The sequence below is a fragment of the Marmota marmota genome, unplaced genomic scaffold, assembly GCF_001458135.2.
Source record: "Marmota marmota marmota unplaced genomic scaffold, marMar, whole genome shotgun sequence".
Classification (NCBI taxonomy): Eukaryota; Metazoa; Chordata; class Mammalia; order Rodentia; family Sciuridae; genus Marmota; species Marmota marmota.
In genome coordinates, this window is record NW_025999968.1 from 63,789,470 (window position 1) to 63,803,253 (window position 13,784).

A 13,784-nucleotide genomic window follows, 5' to 3' on the forward strand; every position below is an offset into this window, starting at 1 on the left:
GTCATTTTACTCACCTGATTGAAATAACAGTGTAAAAGACACGCATTCAGATAGGAGGCTGACTGGACCAGTTTGAAAAATCTCACAAAATTATTACTGTTCAGTGCAGCAAAAGCCTGGACAGCGAAGTCCACCTCGGGGGAGTTTCTGACATCTGGGTGAAATTGCTGCACTTCTCTGTTAGGGAGACAAAATGTTCAGAGTATTGTTTTTAATTAAACAACATTTCTAGAAAGATAGATCTGATAAATAACTAGATTTCAACAATACTGAGAAAGAGTGTCCTGTGGTGACGTGTGCCTCTGAATTCACTTTTCTGATTTCAGAGTTACCACTCTGGACCTAGATCAATAAGGGTTTTCTTTAAAAGGATAAAATACACTGATTCAAGCAATAATTTAGTAATCATCAAAAAGTTATCTTAAAGTAATGCCGACTGGCCAGGTGCATTGGCACCTGCCTATAATCCCAGCAGCTCGGGAGACTGAGGCAGGAAAATCATGAGTTCAAAGCCAGCCTCAGCAATGGAGAGGTGCTAAGCAACTCAGTGAGAATCTGTCTACAAAGTACAAAATAGGCCTGGGGATGTGGTTCAGTGGGCAAGAGTGCCCCTGAGTTCAATCCCTGGTACCAAAAAAATAATGCTGACTGAATGCCAGCAGTATAACGACAAAGTTTGTTATTTAAAAAAAAAAATCAATTTGACTGAACTATTTAAGATAGAAACAAATGATTGTCATATATGAAAAGACAGCACAGCCATTTTCCATAGCCAGCTTATCTGCCAGGCTTAATTTTAAAACATAACCAATCACACATCTAGATGTTCTACAACAAAGTTCTTCGAGAAAATACTAAGCTAAAAAAAAAAAAAAAAATTCACCATAAATAAGCTAAAAAAATTTTTCACCATAAATAAAAGAACCTTGGAACTAAAGGACAACAGCCAGCACTGAATTCAGTTTACCAACTCACAAACTTGGCCCAGAGACTCAGGCATATTTATCAGATAAAGGTCTACTTACATATCAAACCAGGGTTTAAAATTCCTTCTTTTTGGAGGGTGGGGTGGGGTACTGGGGATAGAACTCAGGGGCACTCACCATTGAGCCACATCATTAGCCCTATTTTTGTACTTCATAGAGACAGGGTTTCACTGAGTTGCTTAGCACCTCCCTGTTGCTCAGGCTGGCTTTAAACTTGCAATCCTCCTGTTTCAGCCTCCCCAGCTAGAGCTGCTGAGATTACAGGTATGTGCCAACATACTTGGCTTAAAATTCTTCCATTTTTAACATTGATACTTACCATTTTGTTTCACAGTGTTTTCCTTTCTCTTTCTTAGACCTTTGACAAAACTACCTAGAAACAGCAAATTGCTAACAACTCTGATAGAATGTGGGCTTCCCTGTCCTGGCTCACTACCTGTATGATCAGGAAGCTTTGGCCCTCATTTTCTCTCATTGAGGAGAAACATGCTCTGGAGTGAACATGAGGGTGTGAGTGAGATGTGCGGGTACAGTGCACACCCGTTGCTCTGCTCGCAGCTCAGCTGCTGACAGTTCAGACGAGGGCGTCCTGCTATCACCTAGTGTTCCCTAGCAGAGAGAGCTCAGCACTGTCAGCTATTGCAATCTTAAAGGCTCTTTTCCAAGCTAAATCTTGCCTTTTCACATATCATAGGCCATCTTGTGAATCTGGAAACTCACCTCAGGATGTCCCCCTTGTTGAGATTGAGCAGAACGTTGTACCCCTGGAACTCGGCTTCACTAGCACAGAAGATGCCTTTGTTCCTCAGATCTTGGTACATCTCTTTTAGACTCTGTAGGCACTTGGTCATGTTCTCATTGTTGATCTTGGCATCAAAGGAGGACATGGGCTCCTCACACATGAAGTGAGCACAGTGGATGTGAAATCGGGTGCACTTCTCTATCAGGGACACCGTCAGGGGATCACAGAGATGCTGCTGTGTAATGTCCTGGCCACAGGGGTGGGGAAGGATTACACACACACATGCATTACACTTGCACATGCTCCACACACACTCCCCTGGCAAAGAATCAACTATGAGAAAATCCATGCTTATCACCACTGAATTGCTTACTTTTCAACTTGAAACCAAGCCCATCAAGCACATTTTAAGAGGATTTTATAACAGTTTAAATAAAAGTATATTTTTGTTTTAGATTAAGATATTTGAGTAATTCAGGCACTATGGCAGATGCCTGTAATCCAGTGACTTGGGAGGCTGACGTAGGAGAATCACAAGTTCAAAGCCAGCCTCAGAAACTTAGTGAGGCCCTATGCAACTTAGTGAGACCCTGTCTCAAGATACAAAATAAAAAGAGCTGGAGTAGGCTGGGGATATAGCTCAGTTAGTAGAGTGTTTGCCTTACATGCACAGGACCCTGGGTTCAACCCCAGAACCACACACACACAAAAGGGGGAGGGGGCTGGAGATGTAGCTCAGTGGTTAAGTGTCCCGGGTTCAATCCCTAGTAGTAAAATGAAAAGTGCTCCCAGTACGCCTTTGGAATATACATGCATTTCCTAGTCTCCTGACCAGAGGCAGCTGATACCTTCCGTATGCCCCGTGTGCGGTTCCACACGAAGTCGTACCAGTCCCGCAGGCTGCCTTCCTTCTGGTCCATGATCTGAGTCACCAAGTAGTCCATGGTCCTGCTGAGCACTGCAGATGGTCGTAGCTCATGTGGCAGAGGCTCCTCCTGATCAGCTGAAGACCGGCTATATTCCTTCACGGCCGCAGCATGGTCCACCTAGGAACACAGAACAGGGACAGGTTATTTGTGTGGCAGGTGCTAGGGCCACCTACTGGCACAGTTTTTCCTTTAATCAAGGGGGAAATCATGCATGCACTCACACGAGATCCATGCCTAAGAATACACTTTTAAAATGAACCCCTGGATTCAACCCCTTATCCAAAAAATAAAGATGAACTGAGGTTCAAAATGGTTGACAAAGCCACACAACTCGAGAGTTTCAGGGCCAAGATTTTTGTGTGTGTGTGGGACTAGAGAATGAATCCAGATGTACCTGTAAGCTATATCCCCCACCCTCTTAAAAATTATTTTTTAATTAAAATTTTAAAAACCTGAAGAGCAAAAGAATCTAGACTGGTGCAGATTTCTGAGGAATATGTGCTAACACAGTTCAGGAAGGGTCAGACTCTCTGATGCAGTAATTTAATGCATAGGATGTAGCTGAAGAAAATAATCAAAATATCATAGAAGCATTGCACACAAGATGCCAAACAATATTATAATTTGAACTGAAAAATTAAAAACAGTCTATCTACTGACTGCAAAAAATGGACAGTTTTGACAGAGCTACATAAAGACACATATGCTTCATTTAGAAAACACTTATGAATGTGTAACTAATTAGAATAAAATGTTTTTAAAAAGAAATCCTCATAAGACACGGAAGTGTTCATGAAAAGATACAAATTGAATCTAGATCATCCATCATCTCCATGTGCAGAACATAAATACAGAAAAGGGAAGGAATAAGACTGTAAAAAGGCATGGTCGCTCAGGAGGCTGAGGCAGGAGGATCACAAGTTCAAAGCCAGCCACAGCAAAGGCAGGGTGCTAAGCAACCCAGTGAGACCCTGTCTCTAAATACAAAAAAGGGCTGGAGATGCGGCTCAGTGGTTGAATGCTCCAGAGTTCAATCCCCGGTGACTCCCCCCTCCCCCCCAAAAAAAAACTGTAAAAAGAGGAAAAAATAAAATTTTAATCTAGATTTTAAAAACCCACATCAAGGTAGATCTCCTTTCCAAGACGAACCACTCTCTCCCTTGAGAGTGTCTCCCCTCCTTTCTTTAAAAAAAAAAAAAATCCTACATCTGTACTTTATTGCATTAAATACGATGTGGTTTAGTTGCATTACACAAAAACTACTTAGCCAACATGTCAGTATGAAATAGCTTAATATAACTATTAATAGCACAAATGCCCATCACCATCCAAAAAAAGCAAACATTCAAATCAAGTATCCACATGTACGGAAACCACAAAGAACAAGCCTTCCCCACCCCTGCCCAACACACCCCCACCTCCAACCCCTGATAAGAGGGGAGACCAGAGTCCCACCTGGTCAGTGCCTGGGACCACTTCGAAAACGCTAAGCTGACTCCGGGTCTCCCGCATGTACCGCTCCTTCTCAGGACACATGTCAGGGCATGTCCCAACAAAAGTCCTGGCTTTGTCCAGATCAGTCCTCTTCACCCGAGCTAAGTGATGTCAAGTAAGAGGTAAGGACATACCACAGGTTGGTTACTGGGAACCCACAGAAGTGTATTTTCATAGTAACAAAAGACAAAAATTGAAAAAAGAAAGAAACACAAATTACAAAGGAAAGAAATATTTTTAAAACCCATCAGACGAAGGGACTTTATGGCCTACCCTTTCAGACAGTAGACATCAAGGATCAAAAAGACCACCAGGGCCAGGCCTCTCCAACACTCAACAGAACTTCACTGCAGACTACAGATGGGCATCCTCTCACTCAAAGCTAGATGTACCACCAGTGTTCTAGAATTCTTTTTTTTTTTTTTCTATTTTTGTTGTTGTTGTTGTTGTAGATGGACACCTTTATTTTTTTAATTTATTTTATTTTTTAAATAACTGTATTTTATTTATTTATTTTTATGTGGTGCCGAGGATCAAACCCAGTGCCTCACATGTGCTAGGCAAAGCACTCTACCACTAAGTCACAATCCCAGTCCAGTGTTCTGTAATTCTTATGGTGACTTCAGTGATAAACAATCATGGTGTAGGATGTTTACTAAAGTGATAAATTTGTTAAATGCAACTATTCAAAATATACAAGTATTCTAGAATTCTCTCTCGTTATTTGTAATGGAAGTTAATGGGGTCTTGACCTGAGTAAGTACACGATTATTATCCACAGAATTCAAGGTTACATATTTATCTTTTCTGTTTATTTATCAGTACTGGGGATTGAACCCAGGGGTGCTTTATTACTGAGCTACACCCCATCCCATTTTTTATTTTATTTTATTTTTTGAGACAGTGTCTCACTAAGTTACTTAGGGCCTAAATTGCTGAGGCTGGTCTTGAACTTGCCATCCTCCTGCCTCAGCTCCTGAGTCGCTGGGGTTACAGGTGTGCAACATCGAGTCCAGCCTAAATGTATTTTTTAAATAAAATGGAATGCAATAACTTCACAACTCAAAATGTAATCTTATTTTTATTTTGAAAATAATTCAATACCTAGTAATAATTTTATTTAACATATAAAAATCACCATGTCAATGACATAATTTTTGGCAGTAGCTTTTATTTCTGTGTTAAGGAAGCACTGTGATTATTCCAATTATTCAAAGCTTTTAAAAAAGAAAACTCCAGGGATGGGGATGTGGCTCAGTGGTTAAATGCCCCTGGGTTCAATCCTCCAGTCCCAAAAAAAGAAATAAAATTAAAGAAAAAAAAAAAAAAAAAAGGAAACTCCTAAAACTGAAATTTAAGAAGAAAAATTGCAAAGAGTATGTATATTTACATGTTTGGTCACTGTATCTCTTTCACATTAATCAATACTTTGAAGGCGACACATTTACACAGCTCAACATTCCACGGGTGGGACTACGTCCAAAACCAAGCACTCTTCACCTCAACCCTTGGGACACCACCTTCTCATCATTATTTCATGCATATGTCTGCAAACACATTCATCTACATAGGTACACACACAGCACTCAACCCCAGGAAGACTGGTAAACAATAACAGGCAGAGGTGGCACATCAGAGACCCAGAGACTCAATGGCAGTTGAGCCCGTGGAAAGGGACACTTCCCTACTGGGAAGCCACCTCACCATGACCTTTCCATGGACTCTGGAACCTGTGCCACAATACACATACCTTGCCGCATGATCCGGTCTCTTTGGTCAAGCAGGCGGTACTTCTCCTCAGATGTCTCAGCAACAGTACCTATCAGAGTACTAAGGGATGACACGGACAGCCCAAGGCCCTCAGAGCCCTCAGACCCAGAGTCAAATGGGTCTCCCTCAACCTGGTGAGCCTTCAGAAGACTTGGCTTCTTCACTGGAGAGCTATAGAAAAAAAATACATTAAGGTCCTTGTAACATTTCCATATCTGAACCTGTCAAGATTTTTGGTCCTTTAAAACTGAGAAAGCATTAAAATGAGATAAGCCTTGATAAAACTGGTGATGAGAAAAGTTTTCTTTTCTTAATAAAAAAGAAGCAAGGCCAGGCACAGTGGCACATGCCTGTAATCCCAGCAAGTCAGGAGACAGAGGCAGGAGGATACAAAGTTCAAGACCAGCCTCAGCAACTTCACAAGACCCTGTCTCAAAATAAAAAATAAAAAAAAATTAAAAATAAAAATAAATAAATAAAAAATAAAAAGGGCTGGCAATGTAGCTCTGCGATAGCGTCCCCTGGGTTCAATCCCCAGTACCACATAAAAAGAAGGAGCAAGTAAAGCAGGCATGGTGGCACACACCAGTAGTCCTACCTACTTGGTAAGGCAGGCAGGAGAATCACTTGAGCCCAGGATTTTGAGACAAGTCTGAGCAATGTAGCAAGAGCTCATCTCAATGGGGAAAAAAAGTTGGTTACAGGCACAAAAGTAATATAATTATTTACTAGTTTTTAAATAATTTCTGAAATATTTCATGTTTTTAAAAGATGAAATGAACTAATTTAAACAGTTAAGATAAATATTTCTGGACTTCTATCTCAAAGCAATTAAATTCATTCTGGAAAAAAACACACCTTTAATGCCATAAGGAAATACTCCGCCTACATGCTGTAATACCCAACTTTATTTCTGTTGAAGGACACACTAAGCAGAACGGGTCTCAGCTTCCCCATTTTCTAGCTGTTTTTCAACATTTTCTAAACTTGAATGCCAAAGACAGTGTAAGACTGGTTGAGTAAGAAAAGAAAAATCAAAATCAAGCCAGCAATTAAACTGCAATCATGAAATGGAAAGTGAATCTGCAGGGCTGGGGATGTGGCTCAAGCGGTAGCGCACTCGCCTGGCATGAGTGCAGCCCGGGTTCAATCCCAGCACCACATACAAAAAAAAGATGCTGTGTCCGCCGATAACTAAAAAATAAATATTAAAATTCTCTCTCTCTCTCTTAAAAAAAAAAATTAAAATTAAAAACAAAATTAAAAAAGGGCTAAGGATGTAGCTGAGTGGTTAAGCATCTCTGGGTTTGGTCCCCAGTACTCCCCCGACCAAAACAAAAGAGAGGAGGGAGAAATAGACACTGGTTATTGATTTGGGGAAATACTAAAGATTAGAAGGGCCCAATGTTGCATACCTGTAGTCCCAACTATTTGGGAAACTGAGGTAAAAGTATCTCTCTCTTGAACTCAGGAGTTCAAGGCCGGTGTGGCCACAGCAAAACCCTACCTCTTAAAATAAACAAATATAGAGCTAGGCACATACACTTGTAATCCAGGCAGCTCAGGAGGCTGTGGTAGGAGAATCACAAGTTTAAAGCCAGCCTCAGCAACTTAGTGAGACCCTAAACAATTTAGCAAAACCCTGTCTCAAAAAATAAAAAGGATTGGGGAATGGCTCAGTGGTTAAGCATCCCTGGGTTCAATCCCAGGTACCAAAACAATTAACTAATTAAAAATAAATATATAGGGGCTGGGGTTATAGCTCAATGGTGCCTACCATGTGTGACGCACTGAATCTGGTCCTCCACACCACATAAAAGTAAATAAACAAAATAAAGGTGTTGTGTCCATCTACAACTAAAAAAATTGTTAAAATACATATATAAACATATATATAAAGTAAATAAAGTTAAAAGCTATGAAAACATGCTTTCTTCTTTATAAATTCTTATAAAGTCAGGCATGGGGCATACACTTTTAATCCCAGCAACCTGGGAGGCTAAAGCAGGAGGATCACAAGTTTGAGGCCAGTCTCAGCAACTTCTCAAGATCCTCAGCAACTTAGCAAGACCCTGTCTCAAAATGAAAATAAAAAAAGGGCTAAGGATGTAGCTCAGTGGTAAAGTGCCCCCGGGTTTGATCCCCAGTACTCCCTCCCCACCAAAAAAAAAAACAAAACTTAAGAACATTATTTTTTCCATAAGAATATTTAGAAAAAATAATAAACATATAAAGCTGCATAACATGAGCAATGCATCTGCGCATGTAACCTACAACCCATGGATTACAAAAATGTTGAGAGTTGGTGCAAACCCACCAGTTGTTTCTGGAGGACAGGATTACAAGAGATTTCACATTTTCTTTGTATTATTAGAATATTTATGGTGTTCATGTACTATGATCAATTAAAGAAAAACAAAACCAGAAAACTCAAGTTTGAAAAAGTGCTGTGTGGTTACAGAGCCACTCCCAAGCCTTTCAGAGGGCTAGACTGTTGCAACACTCAGAGCTTTCCTAGAGCACTGGCACCTCAAGCCTTTCAAGATTCCAGGTTATGAAATAAACAATCCAAGGCTCTCCAGGACAAAAGTGAGATAAAATTTGAGTGCTTTCTCTATGTTCTAGAAAGCAAAAAACTGAAGAATGTGTCACTTTTAAGCAGTTCAAAAGCAACAAAAGTCAAATCTGCAGTAGTGAATGGCAAGTCAGAAGTACTCACATGATCAAAAAAATGCACTACTGCAAGCTTCTTGCTGCGCCTGGTAAAGATGCGCTGTACTTTAGCAATTTTGCTAAAGTGGTTCTCCAGAATAGTTCTGTCATTGAGATAGTCAGGGATGTTCTTGCACTGGATTGCTGTGACTTCAGCGGGAGACAAGCCCCCAAGACTGTCTGTGCTCTCGCTTCTTTTACTCTGACGCATAGTTCCCCTTAGAGAATCTAGGGGTTAGGACAATGGAAACATAAACCATCAAATGCAACATCTTCAAACAAGAAAAAGTTCATGGATGCAAGGCCTGCTCCAAGGATCCCTTAAGTTCTACTTACAGAGAACTAACAGAAAAAACAAGCTAATACCCAGGAAACTCACGGAGAGCCTGCCAGCAAGATTTACTCTGCATTATACATTTTAAGAACTCACCTTCTTTTTTATCTCTACCTTCAGTTTCTTCCTCTTTATTCACACCTGGAAGCCGGGAGGGTGCCAGGACAGACTGACTCCCTCCTGGGATAGCCATGTGGTCACTTTCCCCGGACTCCACAAAGCCAACTTCCTTTCTAGATTCTTTGTTGCCCAGACGACATACTTCTTTATTGCTTTTGAAGACATCCTGTATTGTCCGACCAAACAAAGTGCCTCCTCGAGGTCGATTCAGGCGCACAGGCCGTTTATCTGGAGGATGGTCACCCCTTGACAAAGGGTCTGAGTCTTCTGCCTCGTGGCCATGCCTCCTAGGGGAACGATCCTGGTCCTCTTTCCTTTTCAGTCCTTTCATGAGGCTGGGAAGTGGCTCCACCTGGGAAACAGCTTCTTCACACCCTGGTCGGATACCCGTTTTGTTTACAGGGAATGGTTCCCCCAAAGACCCAGAAGATGATATGAGGAAGCTACTGAAGCTACTATTAGAACTTCCAAAAATTGATTTAGGTTCTCTCTTCTCCTCCTCTACATTTTGGTTTGACAAAGCAGGGGTAAAAGCAGATGATGAATTACTACTACTAACTGGTTTTGAAAAGGTAAAATTTGAATTGGTAGCTGAACTACTTGTCACCTGAGGAAAGGAAAAAGAAGCCAAGCCTCCAGGTCCACTACTAATTGGGTGGGAAAATGTGAAAAACCCAGAAGTAATTTGGCTCTGGGTTCTCTCTGGTTCCGACTCAGTCCCCAGTATTGGTCTGAACACTGCATTTTCCAGAGGTTTAAAGCTGAATTCGGTTTTCCCAAAACCACAGCTTGCTATTTCTCCAGATTCTGATCCAAAAGTAGAAGTACTTGGGAAAACCCCAAGGCTAGTGGGTGATTTGAAACTAAATCCTGCATTTCCAGACACAGATGAACTTGAAGGCCCAGAGACAGCTACAAAGGGAGTGTGTTCAAGTCCAGAAAAGGGTCCAGAACTTGAGGTTTGGGTGAGTCCAAACGTTTGCACTGAAGAGGAAGGTGCCACAAAGCCAGGTACCTGTGAGAATCCTGTGTTCTTCCCAGATAGTGTATTGCTTTGCCCAAAAAGAGAAGGCTGACCAAACCGAAATGGGGGTTTGGCCTGAAATGTTCCCACTGAACTACTAGAAGATGCTGCAAAAGTACTAGGCTGCTGCCCACCAAAAGGGTTGGTTGGGTTCATCTTTGATTCAATTATTAGAAGACAATAAATACTAAGTGTACAAAATTATTCCGCTTCCTCAAACAGTCTGTTGCACCAGGATAAGCTGAAAGACATAAATTCAGATCATCACAGCACCTCCTGCAAGAAGACTGGGTCTTGAGTCACCCGTCACACTCTAAGGATAATTAATGAAAAGGCAGGCAATGCAGAGGACTAAATAATCTTATTTTCTACTGAGAGCCCATAGATTCTTTTTGTTGGTGAGCGGGGGCACAGGGTGGTACAAATAAAGTACTATGTTACCTAAGTTTAAATCCTGATCCATAAAAATCTATTTTACTGAGCTGATAAATTGGTGAAAAGTCATTTGGGAAAAAGAATGAATGTCGTTACTTACACCTTTCTACTTTAAAGGGGAACTCGCCAGAGTCTTCCAACCTCCGAGGCCAGAGAGTCACAAAGTAACACTGTGAAAACGTTACTGTTTCAGCGTTTCCTCCCATTCAATTTTCCTCAGAGCAACTGGAGCACGGAAAACTTTTCCCAGGCCTAGAAGTACGTTTCCTTCTGCGCTGGCAGCCGCCCGGGCGCCGAGCGGCCTGCGACGGAGGCGCCGGCGGGGACCCCAGCAGGCCGCAGTGCAGGCTCGGCTGGCCGCGCGCCGTAGAGACGCCGGGCGCCCAAGGNAAAAAAAAAAAAAGAAAGTGAATCTGCAATGCGGGTGGACACACCTATAATCCCAGCTAGAGGATCACAAGTTCAAGGACAGCCTAGACAATATAGTAAGACCCTTTCTCAAAAAAAAAAAAAAAAGAATAGAAAAAAGATTGGAGACTTAGCTCAGTGGTAGAGCACTTGCTTAGCATGAGTGAGGCCCCAAGTTCAATTCCTAGTACCACAAAATGAATAAATAAATACATAAATAAAATGAGGAAAACAATGCACTAGCCAAAAGAAAAGAAAGGTTAAGGCAGAGACTTGTCAAAGCAGGCCCAGTTGTAAATAGGGCAGGAGCCAGCCAGCTCTCTCAGAACACAAACCCAGAGGAGGGGCCCCTGGGAAAGAGTTCCCCATACAGACAGGGCAGCCATGTGATGAAAAAGCAACCACGCTCACACCAATTCACAGCTGCCCAGGGAGTGAGCATCCACTTTACTGCAATAAATAAAACCTATAAGAAGTTGTACAGAGGCTGAACAAATCCTTATTAAGAATGCAATTATTGGGGCTGGGGTTGTGGCTCAGTGGTAGGGAGCTCACCTAGCATGTCCATGGCACTGGATTTGATCCTCAGCACCACATAAAAATAAATAAATAAATAAAATAAAGGTATTGTGTCCAACTACAACTAAAACCAAAATATTAAAAAAAAAAAAAAAAAAGAATTCAATTATTACAGTCAGATGTCTTAATGGGCAAAATTACTGAGATGCATTAGCATTTCAGGGGGGACTACAGGTAACCTTATGGGACATGACAAGCATAGAGATGGTGACCAGCTCAGGGCACTGTACTCCATGAGCCTCATGGGGTAGGCACCCTTTTGTGCAGACAGAAGCTCTGCCACCCTAAGTGACTAGCCTCCTGAGTAGGAAATAACCCACAGGGTCTCTATAGCTGGGGCTAAGAGGACCAGACCAGGCTAGATTACAGCAGCTTTGTGATGAGATTCTCCCAGAGAAAATGCGTAGATGGAAAATAAGGCCCGCCCCAAAAGAGGGTCTTCTCAGCTCCTTGTCTATGAGAACAGGATGAGACAGAATCAGCCCTGCAGATGACAAGTTCCAGATGTAGAAAACTCATTCTCCAGTCTCAGCTGGGACCCAACCCTGCAAAGATGTGCTATCCCAGAGCCTCCTCACTGCTCATGCTGGTTGGTAGGGGTGGCGGGGCGGGGGATGGTCTTCAGAAGGACCCCTGTTTTCCAGTCCCAGAAGCTGCTGGCAATTAGCTCTTTTTTAAAAATATATTTTTTAGTTGTTGATGGGCCTTTATTTTGTTCTTTTATTTATATGCAGTGCTGAGAACTGAGCGCAGTACCTCACACATGCCAGGCGAGCACTCACATTGAGCTACAACCCCAGCCTGGCAACTAGCTCATTTTTTCCCATCCCCCTGGTCCCTCAGCCACTACTCAGATGTCATTAGATGACACTAAGCCCATCTGTCCTTCAATGTGATCAGCAGAAAAGACCAACCCACCTTTTATTCAGGCCTCCAGCTGCAGGCCTCACCATGGGCTTGCCAAGAGGGGAGTGCTGAAAGGGTGCATCCTCTGTTCCCTGGCTGGCTTCACTGTCACCAGGTTTCTTCTCCTTCAGGGAAAAGGGTTTCTTATTGGGACCTGAGGACACAGAAGTCAGAACAGAGTTTATGCCATCACAGGTCTCCTGACACTGGACTTAGATTCTTTTTTGAGAAAGCAATATTTTTATAATTGTCACAAGAGGTTAGGAAATATCCCAAAAAAACAACTATGAGACATGAGGATCCACTCAGAGCCAGCCTCCCCACCAGTGATGGGGAAAGGACTGACATTCACAGGTCAAACAACTTGCACAGAGCATCTGACCATGAAAAGAATAACTGAAAACTCACTTATTTTCTTCTTGTGCCAAAAGATAGCCACATCCTTATGTAAACTTTTCCCCTTCTTCCTTGCCAGGGCTGCAGATGCCTGAAAAATCGTCCAGTAATAGAATTATGAGGACAGCAGGAGACCAGAGAACATTAGGCTTAAGACTTCAGTACAGGGCTGGGGATGTGGCTCAAGTGGTAGCGCGCTCGCCTGGCATGCGTGCGGCCCGGGTTCGATCCTCAGAACCACATACAAACAAAGATATGTCCGCCGAAAACTAAAAAATAAATATTAAAAAAAAATTCTCTCTCTATCACTCTCTCTCTCACACTCTCTCTTTAAAAAAAAAAAAAAAGACTTCAGTACAGAATGATAAGATCACTCAGAGATGAAAAGGAGCCAACAGTGCCTCCTCCTACCACATGTTCTGCCTGCATTTCTGTCTCCAGCTGTGGCTGCCATAGCCCTCATGTCCCTTACCTATCACACAGGCATGTATGTGAACTTCTCCTATTTGAAATAACACATGAACTTGGCCTCAGCATTTGGTATGATGAATCTCACCAGCTGGTTTCATACACAGAAACAAAAAGATTGCCAAGTCACACTCAAGCACAAAAGGAATATCAACTACAAGATGATGAACTCAGCGAGGCGCTGAGTTCGATCCTCAGCACCACATAACAATAAATAAAATAAAGATACTGTGTCCAACTACAACTAAAAAAATATTTGAAATGTGATACCATTTATCACAAAATACACACACACCTGTAATCCCAGTGATTTGGGAGGCTGAGGCAGGATCGAGAGTTCAAAGCCAGTCAGCAATTTAGCAAGGCCCTAAGCAACTTTGCAAGACCCTGTCTCTAAATAAAATATAAAAAGGGCTAGGGATGTAGCTCAGCAGTAAAGTGCTCCTGGGTTCAATCCCTGATACCAAAAAAAAAAAAAAAA

At 42.1% G+C, this 13,784-nt stretch overlaps 2 protein-coding genes across 2 annotated transcripts in view; one reads left to right on the forward strand and one right to left on the reverse strand.

Moving 5' to 3' along the window:
- Nucleotides 1-10,905, reverse strand: part of LOC107136180 (minichromosome maintenance complex component 3 associated protein) — a 44,371-nt gene extending 33,466 nt beyond the window's left edge. The window contains exons 1-7 of the mRNA XM_048803957.1: nucleotides 9,064-10,905; nucleotides 8,552-8,861; nucleotides 5,902-6,092; nucleotides 4,113-4,252; nucleotides 2,577-2,774; nucleotides 1,707-1,975; nucleotides 15-177 (exon numbers count right to left, since the gene is read on the reverse strand). Of these exons, the coding sequence (XP_048659914.1) occupies nucleotides 15-177; nucleotides 1,707-1,975; nucleotides 2,577-2,774; nucleotides 4,113-4,252; nucleotides 5,902-6,092; nucleotides 8,552-8,861; nucleotides 9,064-10,267 (2,475 nt within the window). The 5' untranslated portion in view covers nucleotides 10,268-10,905. The remainder of the gene's footprint in view (nucleotides 1-14; nucleotides 178-1,706; nucleotides 1,976-2,576; nucleotides 2,775-4,112; nucleotides 4,253-5,901; nucleotides 6,093-8,551; nucleotides 8,862-9,063) is intronic.
- A 1,181-nt stretch (nucleotides 10,906-12,086) lies between these two features.
- Ybey (ybeY metalloendoribonuclease) overlaps nucleotides 12,087-13,784 on the forward strand; it is a 10,639-nt gene continuing 8,941 nt past the window's right edge. Inside the window, exon 1 of the mRNA XM_015478377.1 lies at nucleotides 12,087-12,122. Coding sequence (XP_015333863.1) covers nucleotides 12,087-12,122 — 36 coding nt within the window. The remainder of the gene's footprint in view (nucleotides 12,123-13,784) is intronic.